Source organism: Alternaria alternata (assembly GCF_001642055.1).
Source record: "Alternaria alternata strain SRC1lrK2f unplaced genomic scaffold CC77scaffold_6, whole genome shotgun sequence".
NCBI classification, from domain to species: Eukaryota; Fungi; Ascomycota; class Dothideomycetes; order Pleosporales; family Pleosporaceae; genus Alternaria; species Alternaria alternata.
Window position 1 is genome coordinate 720583 of NW_017306195.1, and position 17374 is coordinate 737956.

Here is a 17374-nt window from a genome sequence, read left to right on the forward strand (position 1 = left end):
GATGCAATCAACAGTGGACCTCCCTCAAAGAGCTGATGGTCATGTCATAACCGGCAAACCGCGGACGCAGTGACAGCAAGGCTACCAATGACGGCGTACGACGGAGGTGAGGGGCCACATCGTTTCAAAGGAGTTATCGGGGTGCCCAGGCTAGAGCAAGAAGAGATGCTGAAGAAGCTGAGCTATCGTATCACGCAGCTCTTTCAGCACTTTCGGCAGACCCATACAATGTCCCACAAGCTCCGCTTAACAAATCGGCTAGCTCTACCCTATCGCAATTCGGATTCGCATCGCGGGTAGTGGATACTGATACCGCAGGTAAGCCTTGACGCAGCGAATAGGAGAATTCCCACATCGGCACTTTGTTTTGCTGCATATTCGCCAAGGCGCAATAGAATCAAAACGTGAAACACATGATATCCCCGGACTTGGCAGCAGCGGAAAGCACATGGGTGGTGTTGGTGAGGCTTGGCTTGGCCACCGGTTATATGTGTTTCGACGTGGTGTTGGGATCCCTTTTTTCATTTAAAGTGAGACTAGAACGAACAAGATGTTCTATGCGACTGGGTACTATGGGCTTATGATGACTTATGACGCCTTGGGGGTGGGGTAGTCTGGCGAGAAATAGATGAAGAGTGAGAATAGATGGGTTGGTGATGAAATTTAGGGACCAAAAAAATGGATATCCCTCCAATGACATGGAACGATGCAGTGAACCATGCTGAGATGTCGTTCAGTATAAGTATCTGACAGGTGCCATGTTGTAAGAACCATCGCAATCACTAGCATTCGATACCAACCAGTACATTCGCTTCTCCAACTTTTTACTTTCACTTCTTTTGAACATATTCACCCTCTTCTCTACAACATGAAGCCTGTTGCTCTTTTCGCTTTGCTTGCGCCCCTGGGGGCCAATGCCCACTACATCTTCAACCGCCTCATCGTCAACGGTGCGGCTGTCGGTGGCGACTATGCTTACACCCGTAAGAACACCAACTCCTACATGCCGTCGTTCCCCAACGAGGTCATCAACTCTCCCGACCTGAGGTGCAACAAGGGCGCCAAAGCCGGAGGAGTTCCCACCTACAACGTCAAGGCTGGTGACAAGCTCGGCTTCAAGCTCTTCAACAATGAGAAGATTGAGCACCCTGGTCCAGGCTTCGTCTACATCTCCAAGGCACCTGGCAAGGTTGCTGATTACGACGGCTCCGGTGACTGGATCAAGGTCATGGAGAGCGGCCTCATCAACCCCAGCCAGCCCGGCGTGGACACTGCTTGGGACAGCTGGCAGAAGGACCGCCTCGAGGTAAGTTTCGACTGTTCTGATTACCTACGAGCCATATACTGACTTTGTATCTCTAGTGGACCGTTCAGCAGAACATTCCTGCTGGTGAGTACCTCGTCCGTGTCGAGCACATCGCCATCCACGAGGGCCACGTCGGCAAGGCTCAGTTCTACATGGAGTGCTTCCAGCTCAACATTGCGTCTTCCGGCAAGGGCAACCTTTCTCCCAAGGTCAAGATTCCCGGTGTCTACAGTGCTCAGGACCCCGGCATTGCGTTCAACAAGTGGAACAACCCCAAGTCGTACACGATGCCCGGCCCCAAGATGTGGAACGGACAGTAAGCGACTCGTTTCGCCACTGGTGTCCCATCAGGCAGTCAAGTTGAGGAGGAATCGGCTTTCTTTTACATCGCACGCCCTAGTGGTGCTACTTTCTTGTTCCCGCATCGATAGCTCTCGATCTCAGTAGCTTTTTGACAAATGACGATGCGTTTACCTCAATCTGAGCATTTCCCATGTTAGTGATGCGTTGGGTGATGAAGATTTGGCGCCCGATGCAGCCATGTTAGGACAACATCTGAATCGTGATCGGCTCGCGCTGTATGTTCGAGTGGCGTGCTGAGCTATGGCAAGGCGACAAGTCGTGCGCGACTACTGTTGTTAGATCGCTTCTAGCAGGAAAGCTAGAGGGCTGTCAATATTAGCGTACATCAACAGTGGACAGTTGGGAACATCTGTTCGGGACAGGAGTAGTGTTATAGTTGTCGCGATGCATAACAGACAGGCGACTACACATCTCGTGCATGATCAGGCGCCGAACGAAGTACTATTGTGCAAGGCGCATGCCCAAGATGGAGCAAAACTGGACATGTCGCGGTGTAGAGCTGAAGATTGAGGTGACGTGGTGGGCAAAAGTGGGACCGCATCCTGGCTGGTGCGCCTCGGTTGCTGGGGGAGCGGTCGACTGAATCGTGTTTACCCAACCCAGACGAGACATCAGGCCGCGATAGGCCCTGCTTAGCTTTACACATACCACATCCCCGCTATCAATCGCGGCGTGACTACAGAGAAGTACTCTCTGCTATTGCTACCATCGACTACTGTCTTTCGCTGGAGCTTTCTTGCGCGTCCCACACCTAATCGACGCCGTCTCTCACTCTAATCGACGCATGTCATCCACGCGCCGTGCATGTCCCACACAAGTTGCAGGTCAACCACGAATTAATACTACGACTACAACAACCGAATAATACCCAATATGGCCGTCGGCCAGGCGCTGCCAGTGCGCTTTCCGTGCTGGTGCAAAGCTGTGTATTCATGGGGAGGAGAGGTAAGTTGCGACAGAAGCTGGCTTGTTGCAGCACCTGACCTAACCGCTGTTCCAGACCAAACGCGACCTCGGATTCATAGAAGGCGACCTGATCGAAGTCCTTAATGCCGGTGATGGATCCTGGTGGATGGGCCGGTTAAAGCGCGACAGGCGCATGGTTGGACTGTTTCCTTCCAACTTTGTCGAACTGCTCAGCGAAGACTATCAACCATGGGCGCGCAATGGCAGTGGAGGAAGCATGTCGAGGCAGAACAGTGCCCAGGAGCAGCCAAAGCCAGCACCGCAGAAGCAGAAGAGCACCTTCAGGAAGCCCTTCACGGCTTATGCAGCTGCAGGCGCACCGAATCCTGCTGCTGCTGCGCGAGAGAGGCTCAAGGCAGGCATCAACTCACCAAACGGCAGTGTCAAGACCAAGTCCCCCTTCTCGTCGATGAAGCGGTCGTCTACCGAGAGTCGCGAGAGCCCACCGCTTGCGTCTTCCACAAGAAAACAGTCAAATCTTCGCGCCGTATCACCACGACCTCCTTCCAAGAGAACACCCGTAACACGCGCTATTTCACCAGCACCACCGTCACGTCACGGTTCGCATACACGCGCACAATCATCTCCCGTACCGCCCGCCGACTATCGCTACCAGCCTCGCGCCGTATCACCAGCTCCTCCCATCCGACGCGGCTCGTATATCCCACCACAATCGCATGCGCCTCCAGCACAATACCAGTATCAACCCCGTGGTGTATCGCCTGCACCTCCTATACAACATCGCAACTACGCTAGAGCAGCATCTCCAGCTCCTCCACAACAAATACAAGACATGTACCGAGCAGCTTCTCCAGCTCCTCCAAGACCAAGCCAAGATGTTTACAGGGCACCATCACCAGCTCCTCCCCGACAAAGTCAGGACTATTACCGGGCAGCCTCGCCAGCGCCCCCCGTCCACTACCAACAGCATTCACGAGCTGTATCGCCGGCACCATCCTTTCAGTACCGAGCATACGACCGTGGACCTTCGCCGGCACCATCATTCCAAGAGCGTTCACGTGCGGCTTCGCCAGCCCCTTCATTCCAGTACCGCGCATACGATCGAGGTCCATCGCCGTCTCCGTACCAGATGCAATTGGATGATGACGAGCTTAGTCGCGGCCCATCACCCGCTCCTTACAACGAAGAATACGAAGAAGAACCTGTGGACTCGCCTCCTCCGCCTCCGCCTCCGCATCGCGTCGCTTACGACCCAAGCAGAGCTCCGTCACCTGCACCTCCTTCGCATAATGGCTTCATCACACCAGAACCGCCTTCGCCTGATCCAAGAGCACGCGGTGGACACTTCACACCCTCTCCTCTCACGACAGCAATGAACGATGTCATGTCGTCTTTGCAGGATATGACAACATCAAGAAGCGATGAGTCGCCAGAAGAGCCTCCGACCCCATCGAATCCATGGTCTCCGGAAGCGTTTGACCAAGTCTACCAGGAGTCGGCTAAAAAGGTCAGAGCGCAGTCCGCTATGAGCCGCGGTGACGAAGACGAAGAGGAAGGTCTGCCAGATGTTAACAATTACATGAAGCGCATGGAAAGTCGTCTAAGGCGAATGAAGCAACAAGAGCAAGCTAGGAACGGTGAGCTGTTCATCGGCGATGATGAAGGGCCAACCGTACCTCTGAAAAGCTCACACCAGCGACCCGGATCCTCGATGGCGGATGCTGAGCCAGAGGTTCAGCGAAAGGGCTCGAAGCTACTTAACCATCGCAAATCCGCCTATAACGTTGGACGAAATGCACTTGGACGAACGTTTACGAGCAAAACGAATTCTACGACTACGACACACACAAGCAACAGCACCGATCGCAGTTTGATGTCTGGACACTCTGCTACGAACATGAGTGCTACAAGCGCCGGGAGCTATTACCGCAAGAAATTTGGAAAAGATCGACCAAAGAGCGTCATGAACACCAAAGACACGGCTGGAAAGGGTTATGGATTCGACGACGGACGGCCAGAGACACCTTTCACTGGTGTCACCTATCACTCCAGCCATGCTTCACAGCCGCAAGCCGGTTCCAGCGACATCCAACAAGCTGAAGTCAGCACCCCAGCCACGGACGACCCAGATCCTCTTGGTGGACTGAGGCAGCCACTGAAGACAAAGCGCAGCGGCTTCTTCCGTAAGATGATCGACACTGCGAAGACCCAAGCCGCGAATGCACGCAGCACCATCGACACAATAAGTAGGCCGGGATCCCGGGCTGCCAGCCGAGCTGCTGGTCGTTCCCAGAGTCGCGCCGCAAGCCGCCTGGATAACTCCGAACCGACTGGCATAGAAGGGGGCAAATCGACCCACGCGGTGAAGGAATCTAGGGATACCGGCCTTGGAACGGTAGATTGGGTGCAGGTCCGGCGGGATGTAAATCGGTCCAACTCACTAAGCAAGAACGAGCGAACAGAGCGAGCCGAAAGATGCCAGATGATGGACATTCCTGTTTTGAACCCCATTGAGATCCTGTATGAGTCGGCTGAGGGCGACGAGGGTCTTGATGGTCTTCCCATCACTGAGCCTACTGATTTCGCGGCTTGCAGTCTTGCTCATGTTGACAAGAGCGCGCGCTTCATCAACAGCATTCCTCTTGGAACGAACCCAGCGACTTTGGCACAAGGCTATGTTTGTCGACCATACCGAAGCGATATTCAACGATTACGAGCTATCTTCACATGGGTCAGCGAGCGCATATCGTGGGAAGAAGATTTTGAGGGTCAGATGGATCCGAAACACGTACTTCAAAGCAAGCGCGGATGCTCTGAAGAAATCGCCATGGTCGTGGCAGAGATGTGTGCTTCTGTTGGAATGCACGCTGAAGTTGTCCGTGGCTATCTCAAGACACCAGGCGAACCCTTGGACCTAGAGAGCGTCGCGCGGCCGAATCACTTCTGGAACGCTGTCATTGTAGAGGGTGAGTGGCGCATAATGGACTGCTCCCTTGCTGGGCCGACAAACCCAAAGCGAGTTCACTACTCGACTGCGGGATCATCTGTGGCCGAGACATGGTACTTCCTTGCTCGCCCAATGGAGATTTGCTACTCTCACGTTCCACTCCTTCCGGAACAGCAACACATCTGCCCACCTCAGCCACACGAGGTGCTGATGGCACTCCCGTGTGCAACACCCGCTTACTTCCGACATCATCTCAACGTAGTCAACTTCGATACTAGTCTCTTGAACCTAGACAACCTTGAGATGGCGCATGTCTACGTTGACGTACCAGAGGATGTAGAGTGTGTTGCGGAGGTTGAGGCACGAGCCTATGATCAAGACATGGACGGTGATCTTTTTGAGAGCGGCGAGATTGTGAGGAAGCCGGCATTGGCACAAGCCGAATGGTACAGTGGCCAGAAGAGATACACTGTTAAGGCCCTTCTTCCGAACGATGGTGGCCAGGGTGTCCTGAAGATCTATGCAGGACCCCGGGGACTTATGGTAAGCTTTTTCTCGTCACGTCTCTAAGACAGATAAACTAACGCCTCGTAGCACTCCAACAAGCTGAACCCTCACAACCTGGCAATCGGCCTTCCTTTGACGCACACCGGCACCAATCCTCCGTATTCGTTCTTGACTCTGCATCCTACGCCTCATGCCCAACGACACGATCTATACGTCGCCCAGCCGCAGTGCGCTAATCTGGCCCTCAACAACACTTTTGTCTTCTGCGTCCGCCAACATCCGTCATCCCTTACAAAATCCCCCGAACCTAGTCCCGCGATGCATGGCCGAGCATCGCCAAATCCTTTTGCTCGCCCTACATCCGCTATGAGCATGCAGAGTATCTCAGCAACTGGATCCAACTACACGAACCCATCTCAAAGTTCTTCTGGATCATCAGGTAGTAGTAGCAACAAGCCTGCCAAGCTAGCCGTACAAACACCTTCTGGCAAGATTATACGCCTGACTAGAAAGACGGAGCATATTAGCAGTACTAACGATGCTGATGGTACGGCTTGGGAAACGGTCATTAAGATTGGAGAAAAGGGCACATGGCGAGGTCTGGTCCTTGCTGATCGAAGCGCAAGGTGGTGTGTTTTTGCTCAATGGGAGTGTGCTTGATCGTGTGGCAGCCTTTTTTTCTCTTTCTTCATACTTCTCTTATGACTTGTAATGATAGCGTTTGTACTCGTATGACCGCCACGGCCGTTGTAACGCTTTTGCATTTCTCGGCGTTTATACAGGAAATAGGGTGACAATACTACTACGGCGTATTTTGGTAATAACATGATCTTCGAGCTGCTTGATGGTGGTGTATGACAGATCTACAAGATCAAACAAGCTGGGCTAGTCTGGCCTTCTATATTTCTAGCAAAGTTGTCGTGGGTCGAGGAGACAGCCCTGCAGTGACTCGTACCTGCCAAGCTCCGTGTTGCCCCGCGTCATCAGTTCACCCCACTTCAACTTTTTCCCATTACGAACGATTGCCTAACAACTGGATACAATCCAGATTCAACAAAACTTCATAGAACACAAAACAACTGTCGCCAGCATGGACGCGCAAATCGCCGAATGGCAAAAGCGCTCCGAGGACCTCAAGCCCCTCAACCTCAAGCAAATCGAACCTCACCTATTGGAACTTGATGCACACCTCACTCTCCGCTCCCACATCGTCGGCTACACAATCTCCGACGCCGATACGATAGTATGGAAGACCATCCGCGAGAACCGCGTTGCGCACGCATTCATCAAGCAGGACTTGATGAAGAACCTGTGCCGCTGGTTTAGGTACATCGAGGAGGCATACCCCCAGAGCGTGGTCATTGTCGGAGGACAAGGCAAGAAGGAGGAGGGTGCCAAGGGCAAGGGCAAGAAGGAGGGAGGCAAGAACGATGATGCGAACTATGACATTGGCCTGCAGGATGTAGGCGATGGCACTGGCATCGTCACTAGGTTCCCACCTGAGCCTTCGTGAGTTGTTCTCTTCTTCGGTGGGTGCGACTACTTTCCGCTAACCGTATCGCAGAGGTTACCTTCACATCGGTCACGCCAAAGCAGCGCTGCTCAACGACTACTTCGCGCACGAGAAGTACAAGGGCAAGCTCCTGTTGCGATTTGACGACACCAACCCTACCAAGGAGAAGCAAGAGTTCCAGGATGCCATCGTCGAAGACTGCGCGCTTCTCGGTATCAAGCCAGACCAGGTCTCCTACACCAGTGATTGGTTCGACCAGCTCTACGAGAGCTGTGTGCAGGCCATCAAGGATGGATTGGCATACGCAGATGACACAGTGCAAGAGAAGATGCGTGAGGAGCGTATGAACGGCATTGCTAGTGCTCGCAGGGACTCAAGCGTCGAAGACAACCTTGCGCACTTCGAGGAGATGAAGAAGGGAAACGAGGAGGGCTTAAAGTGGTGCATTCGCGCGAAGATGTCCGTCGATGACCCCAACAAGGCCATGCGCGATCCTGTCATCTACCGCTGCAACCCCCAGGCGCATCACCGCACTGGCGAGAAGTGGAAGATCTACCCTACCTACGACTTCTGCTGCCCCATCGTCGACTCGCTCGAGGGCGTTACCCACGCGCTACGCACAACCGAGTACAACGACCGTGACGCACAGTACCAATGGTTCATCAAGAACCTCAAGCTCCGCAAGGTCCACAACTGGGGTTTCGCGCGCCTGAACTTTGTCCGCACTGTATTGTCCAAGCGCAAGCTCACTAAGATCGTCGATGCTGGTATTGTATCGGGCTGGGACGACCCGCGCATGCCTACCGTCCGCGGTGTCCGTCGCCACGGTGCCGTCATCCCCGCTCTCCGCGAGTTCATCCTCAAGCAAGGCCCTTCCAAGAACATTGTCAACCAGGACTGGTTCGCCTTCTGGGCCACGAACAAGAAGCACATTGAGCCAACTGCTGCTCGTTACACCGCTATCGATGACTCCGGCCGCGTTCCCGTCACCATCATCGGCGCGCGTGAGGGCGTCATCTCCGAGGACAAACCGAAACACGCCAAGTACGATCTCGGCAACAAGAAGATCGTCTTCAGCAAGTCTGTCATCATGGAGCAAGCAGACGCACAATCGTTCGCTCAAGACGAGGAGATCACCCTCATGAACTGGGGTAACGCCATCGTGCGCAAGATCAGCCACTCGATCAACCCCCTCGAGATGGCTAAGCACGGCCTCAAGACCGTCACAGGCCTTGAGCTTGAGCTACATCTCCAAGGAGACGTCAAGAAGACATCCAAGAAGGTCACTTGGTTGAGCAATGACCAGGAGCTTGTTCCCATTGAGCTTGTTGACTACGACTACCTCATCACCAAGGACAAGCTAGAGCCTGAGGACACGCTCGAGGACTTCCTCAACCCGAAGACTGAGTCTAGGACCAAGGCCATGGCTGACTGCAACGTCGCGGACCTTAAGGTCGACGATATCGTACAGTTTGACCGCAAGGGCTTCTTCCGTATCGATCGCGCTTTTGCGCACGGCGAACCTGTTGTCGCGTTCCAGATCCCTACCGGTAAGAGCAAATAGATATTGTTCTTCGGGATTACCTGCTGTGACTGAATTTCAGAGCAATGTAGTACTGATTATGTAGAGAACTATGCTCTATTGGAACCTGAATAAACTGATGCTCCTGATTCGCACTATCTTGGTCCAAGCCGTCTTGTTCAAGCATTTTGATCCATCATCTCTTGGTGTTGCGCTATCTTATGTGCTATCACGTTCCCTGTCGATGAGCCCAAAGCGCAAGAGACGCTCCGTCCCTAAACGATGATACTCACCTTCACTTTGCTCAGTCACCGCATTTAGTGGTGATCTAGAATGGAGACCTTACCTGCCTACTCACTCATTTTTCTCTTCTTCATCTACGAGTCGATCGTCGCTCCATTGCATTGTCAAATCTTCCATCCAACGTCTACTGTCACGCAAGAACACCGAGGAAGTAACCATGAGGCTCTTCGCTTTTGCTATTATTACCACAGCGTGCGGCATGCTCGCGACCGCGGCACCAACCGCTGGTAATGAGAGTAGTGAGTACCGGAGTCCAGGCTGAGGACCTTTTTGTTTACCACTGCAGTTGGTGATGCCGGCTTAGCAAACGGTGGTAGCTACAACCATACTCAGCCTGTGCACAGTATGTTTTGCAAATTCCCCTCAAAACAAACTACCAACACAATCATGTCTTTACACTTGTATCAAACTGGGTATAGTTCCAACGTCTAACCACCCCCAGTCGACAAGTCGGAGACCATCACCCTCGGCCTCAGCCCCAATGGTATCAACGTTGGGGACAGCAAGACTCTTTACCACGACGTCCAGACTGCGATCGAGCATATCTGCCCACCTACAGGCAAACGCTGCGGCAGCAACCATGCCACATTCAACGTCTACGTCACCTCCCGCGGTCTGAGCATCTACACCAACAGCCATGTTCGCAAGACCATTACCGTCTCAGTCGAAGATTCATGGTACGACGGCCGCTCCGACGTCTATGAAGTCTTGCGTAACACGATTGCTGCTGCCTTCGAACGAGGGACGTATGATCCCGGAAATTGTGTCCCTGCATTGACAGTGTCTATTGGAGGGGAAAAGCAGGTGTTTAGAGACTGCACGACCCTGGATTACGCGGAAGTCATACTTTCTGGTGGTTACAAGATGAAGGTTAGATTTGGGGGACCAAGAAGCCAGTATAAAGACTTGAACTACGACTGCGAGAGAGAGGTCGATGATGCGTTTGTCTTTGTGAGGGATGATGTACAGTGGAAGGGTACACCTTGGGTGTACTGTATTGGGTGGGACCTGTGGCCCCGTGATTAGGGCTTGGTACGTAACCGGAAAAGACAGGCTGAACGGCTCAGAGGTGAACTGAAAAGACGGGAGAATAGAAGCAAAGTCACATGATGTTTCGTACATGACGATAACATCTAGAGCTGCTGTGGCTATAATACCATGATTTAGATATAAAATCTTGCAAAGTAGGACTTTCTCATGTGTTCTCAACAATCAACTAACTCGGATGATACCTTGTACCGTTCTCATGGCGAAAAACACGATAACGAAGTGTATAGTTAGCCATTCATTTCGCCTGCGGGTATGGTGAGCTGCAAGTCATTGACGTACGTGTATATGTACATATGGAGGTAAGCGTAGTACTCAATATTGACAGCTGGTATTGGTTTTCAGGCGGATCTCTAGATTTCGATATCCTATCTGTATCTTTTCATGGGCTCGTGACTCTTGTCACGGCCACCTCCCACCCACCCGACGATTTCATGTCATCATGCATTATTCGTCATGAGCATACATTGTGCCTAGAAACCAATGGAATCGACAAAATAATGCTAGGCAAGCATGCCTCAATGTAGCTATTCCATCTGGGGACCAATTCACTGCCTAACCGGAGTTGGAGCCCTTGCCTTCCTTCCTGCCTTGAGTACCCTCCTTGGTGACCTCATCCGGCTCACCCTCTTCCAACTTCTTATTCCTCTCCTCCTCGCGTTTACGCTCATGCTCGCGAACCATATCCGGTGGGCTGTCCTCAATGAGATCAGAATCGCCACTCAGACCGCTCCATTTAGGAAGACCGTCTGGGATATCCATGACACGTTGGCCGTAGAACATGTGGCAGCGGGGCTTGAAGTATGCCTTGTCTTCGTCGGTCTTGAGGTGCACGAGGGAGGGGAAAAGAAGGATCATGTTGCGGCCCTCGTCCATGATGGGTGAATGGCAGTAGGAGCAACGAACTTTGCAGGGGAGCTTGTGCTCGATGGACTTGTCGGTTGGGTCATACCATTCTAGATCGTGGTGGCCGTTGGTGAAGTTGATGTCATCTTTGTGAAAGATGGCTGCCCATTGGAAGGGTGCAGCTGACGGGTGTTAGTTGTAACTCTAAGAGAAATTGGACGAAGAAACATACCATGCTGGGTCTGACAGGTTGTACAATGGCACAGCTTGCTGTCTAGAGGCTCTCTCCGGCTGAGCTGGTACTGAACCTTTCCGCAATGGCAGTTGGCTTCGTACTTGACGTCAAAGTCCTCGTTCTTCTCGTGGACGCGGTAGGGTGGGCGTTGTTTCCACTCCGACTTTCCAGTCGTCTCCTGGCCACGGCTCTGGTCCTTAACTTGCTCTTTGTCCATTCTGAAAGAAGTTGTGGAGAATGTGGGGTGCTGTCGCGTGAGGTGAGAAGCTACAAGTCGTGCACGAGGTACAGCTCTTGAGGTCGTCAATAGTGGTAAGCGACGAATTGCAATTGAAGTTGCGGACATAAGTAGGGATTGAAGAAGAAATGGTGAGGGTGCGTGGGCGGTTTTGCTGTTTGCTTGCCGTCATCATCGATGCTTTATTTGGGGAGGCGCGTTGATCTGACGTCACCATGACCACAATTCTGCTACGCGACAACGCGTGCTCTAGATTCCTTATCCCCATTGCGGGCACCGATCGCCAAAGAGAATGCGCCTTTCCGTCAGCGAAAACGCTCAGACATGGAACCCAGATTCGCCTGCCAATGCTATGCTTTTTCTACACAATCCCATTCGTCAATTCTTCTCTAGTGTCCCACTCTCCGCATTTCATCTCGATCGATTCTGCGCCGCTATCTGCTATGAGCCGTAGCCCATGACCCTGACATCGTCGGTAATCGTGCGTCTGCTCGAACTATCGTATTTTGCGATACATCATGTCTTCCGCATCCACATCCTCGAAAGCTGATGAGGCTGAAGTTTGCGCTAACGACGGGTTGGTTCCGCGTCTAAGGTTTCACAATGTTTTGGGACAAGCCCTGGAATGGCTCAAGCTCCTTTCAGTAGCTTCTGAGCTTCTTTGCTGGATAGGCCGAAGACATTGATCAGGTAGTCGAGTCTGCGAATTTTGTCAATACGACAAGCTTTAGGATCAATTATTTCGTTTGACTTACTTGATGTCTCCAGCTATCCGCCGCCGCACTGCCTCGAACTCAACCTCGGCTTTATCTCTGGTGGCATCTTGTCTCTTCGAGTTGATCGTCTTGACACGGAGCTTGAATGTTCCACTGACAGGACGGTGATCTGAGACCTTGATAGAGTCATGTCGCCGGTAATCTAACTGCTTGATTCTACCCAAGCCGCGGTACAGCAACCGATCGCACCATGCTGGTGAACGCTGCTTTTCGGAGGTATCGTAATTGTCTGTCCCTACATCATACTTGTAAGTGGGAGCAAAGTTGATGGGCGCTTCTGTGAATGCACGCAAGCGGAACCCGGGATTGCGTTTGCGAGACAAAAGCAGTTGATCGCGCTCAAGAAGCTTCGCCAGATTCCCTTGCTGCACAGCGGCGACAACAGTATTGCGAGGCATCGCGTCAATGCGATAGTTGAGGTCACCGTTCAAGATACAAATCTCGTGGTCCAAAATCATAGATCCATCACCACCTCCAACAAAGTAGTTTGCGCACGAAGTTGGGGAGCGGTTCTTCGGTAATGGCGCGTTCTCCATAATTGCGGCGGCATCGTTGTTGCGATGCACGGTCTGTGTCTGACCAGCTGCGAGATGGCAGTTGATAAAGCAGAGCGACGAATCGTCAATGAAGAAGCGCACCACGAGCGCACCCTTGTTACCAACTCGACCGCTGAAGCCAAGCTTGATCTCAGCTGCACATACGTCGCGGATATTTGTCCGTTCAGAAGCCTTTATGAACACACAGGTGAAGAGACCGACAAGGTTGGCGGTATGCAAGAGAACATAATTCTCGTTTGGACTGTGTTCGTCCAGAACACGGACAAGGTGGTCTCGCCACGCCCGATATTGATGAGACATGTGTTCGTGTTCTGATGTCTCCTTGTGTTTCTTTCTCTTGAAGATACTCTTGGCAGTAATCTTCTTGTCTTCCAGATCTACCAACTCCTGGAAGCCAAAGACGAGAATGTCGGGAGAATTGCCAGGCTCGATTATCTCCCGGAAGAAATTGCGATCCTGCTCTGTGTTCCGTATGTTTGCGGGTTTGGTTGCGCCGGCGTTCCATGTCATAACTCGTGCTGAGAGCTCTCTGAACTCACAGTATTCAGAATCGCGTTGTTGCATCAAGTTTTCTGTACAGCATTAGTATGGTACGACGAGGATAAATCAATCTCACTTACCGAGCCAATCCTCCTTCATCATCCCGTCCCAGACACGCAACATGCTGTCCGTTCCCAAAGACGCGACCTGGAATCTATCGAGCTTCCAGATACTGGTACGATCGGCCAAAATGCCCGCGATTGGTTTGTCGTGTGCCTTCCAATCTTTCAACACCTTCCAGGGGGTCGACTTGGTCTCGTACACGTATATCATTCCAGTACTGTAGCCAGCCCAAAGGAAGTCACCAACACCAACCAGGGAGCTGATTTTATACACACTGACATTCACAATTCCAAGACATTCAAAGCTCTTCTTGGAGTAGATTGTGACTTTCCCATCAGCGTGTCCAAAGTACATCTTATCCGGCTGACTGCTGATGATAGCACCAGAAGTGACGTCTCCGACATTAAGCTGAGACAAAGGTCCCTGTGTCAACTGCTGGAAGTAGTTGTTGTCTGATGTACGAGCGTAAACTCGTATGTCTTTCGTCGAAGCTACCCACAACTGGGAGCCTGAGATTATGGAAAAGGTGCTTCCACGAGGGATGCGGTAAGTGAGCGGCGCCTGCTGCAAAGAAGGACATCCTGACTCGTCTGCTGGCCAAATGTGCAAAACGCCATCCTCGTCGAGAGACCACATTTCTGAGGCATAGCGGAAGATTTTGGTGACCACACTCCTCGCGTGCGCGTTACTCTTAGTGTACACTACACTTTGTGTGGGTATGTCAATTTCATGCATTTCGCCGGTATTCGTCCCTAGCCATAACCGCTTGCCTTCGTCCTCAACGTCCTTGGCTGGCCGAAATGCAATCGCTGTGGCTTTGACTGTGTCACCATGGGCGAGACTCATAAGCAGTCGCCCATTCAAAACGTTCCAAACATTGGTCACATATCCGGTCGTACATATGTAATCACCACAAATCGCGAACAGTTTGGTCTCGTAGCCTGTCGGAATGCCAGCTACGCCATCCGGAAACACTGGTGGCCTTCGATTCGCTTGTGACGAGTCTGGGTAGTCTGTTAGAGCAGTCGCCGGTTGTTTTTCTGCGCCTGTGTCCTCCTCGTCCGAGTCATAAGTGTACGGCTGTGATAGCTGCGATGCTTGCACGGTTGGCTGGGAAGGCCGTCGCATTTCCCCAGAGTTTCGTGGAGGCGGTGGCTTCGGGGGTTCTAACGCTTTTCCGGGACTAGCGGATATGGCGCCAGTTGTGTTGTTCCGCCGGGGAGGGGGCATGAATTTGTTGTTTGTCTCCTGTACTAACTGACCAGGCCGGGTCTGGTCAAAAGACCGTCGCACTGGCAAGTCAGGGGGTGCTGCTCTCTGCAGTTGCACGCTCTTCCGCAAGTCGAAGTTGTCTTTCTCTCGTCGCATGGGTAACGATGGGCGGTCTTCTGGGAGGTCATTCGGTGATGGTGGAGGCATAGTTTTCTTGAAGGGTTGCTTCCCAGGTATGCGAGAGTCTGTAGATGGTGGATGAGCTGGAAAGTATCCATTGTTACTAGGAGTGAACTTTGGTTTAGAGAACCCTGGAATAACTGGTGGAGAAGGCTCTCCCTTGACGCTATCTCCACTACTGCTGGGTGGCGTACTGAATGGAGACACATCTACAGCATCAGATGTTGCTTCGGGTGCTAGGTTTGTGCGAGCTGCACCGTCAACAGAAATCGGTTTTGGTGGGATCTTGGGCTTTCCGGCTCGATTTACGGGTGGTGGCGCAGGCGGCGCAGAGGATACTGGTCGGTCACCCTTTCGTGGATCGTTGGAGGGGCCATTGCCCGTATGAGATGGGAAGACAGGTTTCGCATCCACACCAGGAGTACCATTGCGACTGGGCATTTTGAAGAATCTTTTCCCCCCAGACGCTGACGAGGGCGAATCCAGTGCTACGTGCGAGATGGGTTTCGAAGGCTGCGGCGAGTGTATGGGGGATGCGGAAGACTTGGGTGGTGATCTTGGTGATTGGACAGTGACTTTTGGAGGCGACCTTGTGGGCGACCTTGTAGGCGACCTGGGCGGAGAGAAAGCCATCATCGATGTCGGTCTTGGTTTTGGATTGCCCCATAGCGACCGTCCGAGGGTGTTCGAGCGCGGTGTCACTGTCCCACTCCCACTGTAGTCGGCCACACTGGGCGAGGGTCTCTCGGTATAGTCTCTATCCCTCGGCATGTCTAGGGATATGCGCCCGTCTGTTCTCCTGTTGTCCTCTGGCATGGGAAGGCGGTCGCCGGCGCCAGGAGAGCGCTGTCTCGGGGTGGCAGGCGCGGGTGATTTGTTTGTGCTGAGGAGGTTCTCGAATTGGGCGCGGAGGGAAGACACTGGCTTCTGTACTGGGAGTCAGCAACTGTTTCGTCGTGCAGACAAGGCGCACTCACAATCGAGGAGCCATCCTGCGTCTCCTCTTGCTGGTTCTCCATGATGTGTGTTTGTTTTGTCGTCAGCCGGCACCGGAGGGTATCCTATAGCTGCGCATCGACCAGTAAGGTCTTCTTCCCATTTGGCGCTTCTTGTGATGATGGAAGGGGAGGCTGTCGCTCGTGAGCGGTCATGCAGCCAGCGCTACTAGGGACACGATCCAGAAATAGAGGGAGTGGTAGTGGATACGGTGGCGGTGCGTCGTGGTAGAGGCCCGAGAGTGCCTGTAGGGCTCCCTAGTGGAGACGCGTATACTGTCCTGCTAAGAATGTTCGGCGACAGGGAATACCGGCGACAGCGCGGGGGTGCAAGTGTTTCAGCAGCAGTCGGAATGCACACGCTCTGGCGACGGCTGTGAAGTGCTGTCCGATCCGCTCAGGCGACCTCTCCGGCTGACGGGCGATGGATGTTGCTTCTCTGCGTTGGGCGCGGGCGGCTTGAAGCGGTGTTGTCGTGTCTTGTTACTGCCATTCCCCACAGCTAACCAGCACGGAACCCTGCACACCACCGACGGCAAGGCGATCAGGCACCGGCGAATTATAGACGAGCATACAAAACGCCAAACTAGCACCTGGGAAACCTGCAGCCGTCAGTCTGTTGTACGTTCCATAGTAGTCGCATAGTCACTTGACCGTCGCCCGCCATGTGGTAAGCACACCTTCTTTCTTGCCCGCGAGACTCCCCGCAATCACCTCCGCGGCTGGCTGATGTCCATGCAGCAAACACGTCCTCAATGCCCAAGTCGCCATCCGCTCGCCATGCTGTATGTCGCCCGCGCCTGACATGTGCGCGATGAATACTGAGAACTGCTAGGCAAGAAATGGTTCGACTGCGCAGAATGTCACCAGGAGCAGAGCGACCACCCGCTGATGCAGACATTTGACATGGTCTTCATCTGCAAAAAGTGCAAGAAAGCCTTCCGCAAAGATGCGCGCGAATTCGAGGACGCGTGAGTAGTAGAAATATATTTGAGCTGGCGCCTGGCTGATCAAGAGTAGCGACGAGTACTGCCCGCACTGCGACAACCACTTCGTTTTAGAGGCAAAGACACCCAAGGCATCATTGCAAGTCGAAGGCGAGGACGCCCGCATAGACTCCCGGTATGTCGCCTTTGAGTTTAGTGCATGACGCACGTCTAACCACTCTTCAGAATGCTCAAAGACGACCGTGTACGGGGCGAGGAAATGCGCACGATATTCGATGTCAAGGAGGCGCCGAACAAGCTGGGTTGAAGGACTGCATGCATAGGGATCCACGATACTATGCGTAACACAA

The 17374-nt window shown here is 52.9% G+C and overlaps 7 protein-coding genes across 7 annotated transcripts; 5 read left to right on the forward strand and 2 right to left on the reverse strand.

The window, feature by feature from the left end:
* Window positions 1–430: 430 nt before the first annotated feature.
* On the forward strand, window positions 431–1626 carry CC77DRAFT_985079 (hypothetical protein; the record flags this gene model as incomplete). The annotated part of the gene is made up of 2 exons (XM_018536188.1): window positions 431–1306; window positions 1363–1626. Exons 1-2 carry the CDS (start codon window positions 869–871, stop codon window positions 1624–1626), a joined length of 702 nt encoding a protein of 233 aa, XP_018388032.1. The 5' UTR covers window positions 431–868.
* A 916-nt stretch (window positions 1627–2542) lies between these two features.
* CC77DRAFT_930801 (cytokinesis protein Cyk3) lies at window positions 2543–6710 on the forward strand (the record flags this gene model as incomplete). Its single annotated transcript, XM_018534181.1, has 4 exons — window positions 2543–2614; window positions 2670–3430; window positions 3512–6086; window positions 6138–6710. The coding sequence occupies 4 exons, from the start codon at window positions 2543–2545 to the stop codon at window positions 6708–6710; spliced, it is 3981 nt and encodes a 1326-aa protein (XP_018388033.1).
* Window positions 6711–7052: 342 nt separating this feature from the next.
* On the forward strand, window positions 7053–9233 carry CC77DRAFT_1093100 (glutamyl-tRNA synthetase). Its single transcript, XM_018529663.1, has 2 exons — window positions 7053–7559; window positions 7615–9233. Exons 1-2 carry the CDS (start codon window positions 7141–7143, stop codon window positions 9125–9127), a joined length of 1932 nt encoding a protein of 643 aa, XP_018388034.1. The 5' UTR covers window positions 7053–7140; the 3' UTR covers window positions 9128–9233.
* A 312-nt stretch (window positions 9234–9545) lies between these two features.
* On the forward strand, window positions 9546–10414 carry CC77DRAFT_1059500 (hypothetical protein; the record flags this gene model as incomplete). The annotated part of the gene is made up of 3 exons (XM_018528240.1): window positions 9546–9627; window positions 9675–9731; window positions 9831–10414. 3 exons carry the CDS (start codon window positions 9546–9548, stop codon window positions 10412–10414), a joined length of 723 nt encoding a protein of 240 aa, XP_018388035.1.
* Window positions 10415–10990: 576 nt separating this feature from the next.
* CC77DRAFT_931916 (hypothetical protein) lies at window positions 10991–11733 on the reverse strand (the record flags this gene model as incomplete). The annotated part of the gene is made up of 2 exons (XM_018534236.1): window positions 10991–11463; window positions 11514–11733. The coding sequence occupies 2 exons, from the start codon at window positions 11731–11733 to the stop codon at window positions 10991–10993; spliced, it is 693 nt and encodes a 230-aa protein (XP_018388036.1).
* Window positions 11734–12384: 651 nt separating this feature from the next.
* CC77DRAFT_931072 (DNase I-like protein) lies at window positions 12385–16101 on the reverse strand (the record flags this gene model as incomplete). The annotated part of the gene is made up of 4 exons (XM_018534196.1): window positions 12385–12454; window positions 12510–13659; window positions 13708–16009; window positions 16060–16101. 4 exons carry the CDS (start codon window positions 16099–16101, stop codon window positions 12385–12387), a joined length of 3564 nt encoding a protein of 1187 aa, XP_018388037.1.
* Window positions 16102–16681: 580 nt separating this feature from the next.
* Window positions 16682–17331, forward strand: CC77DRAFT_1048627 (hypothetical protein; the record flags this gene model as incomplete). Its single annotated transcript, XM_018527545.1, has 5 exons — window positions 16682–16747; window positions 16819–16862; window positions 16913–17048; window positions 17098–17199; window positions 17250–17331. The coding sequence occupies exons 1-5, from the start codon at window positions 16743–16745 to the stop codon at window positions 17329–17331; spliced, it is 369 nt and encodes a 122-aa protein (XP_018388038.1). The 5' UTR covers window positions 16682–16742.
* Between the last annotated feature and the right edge of the window lie 43 nt (window positions 17332–17374).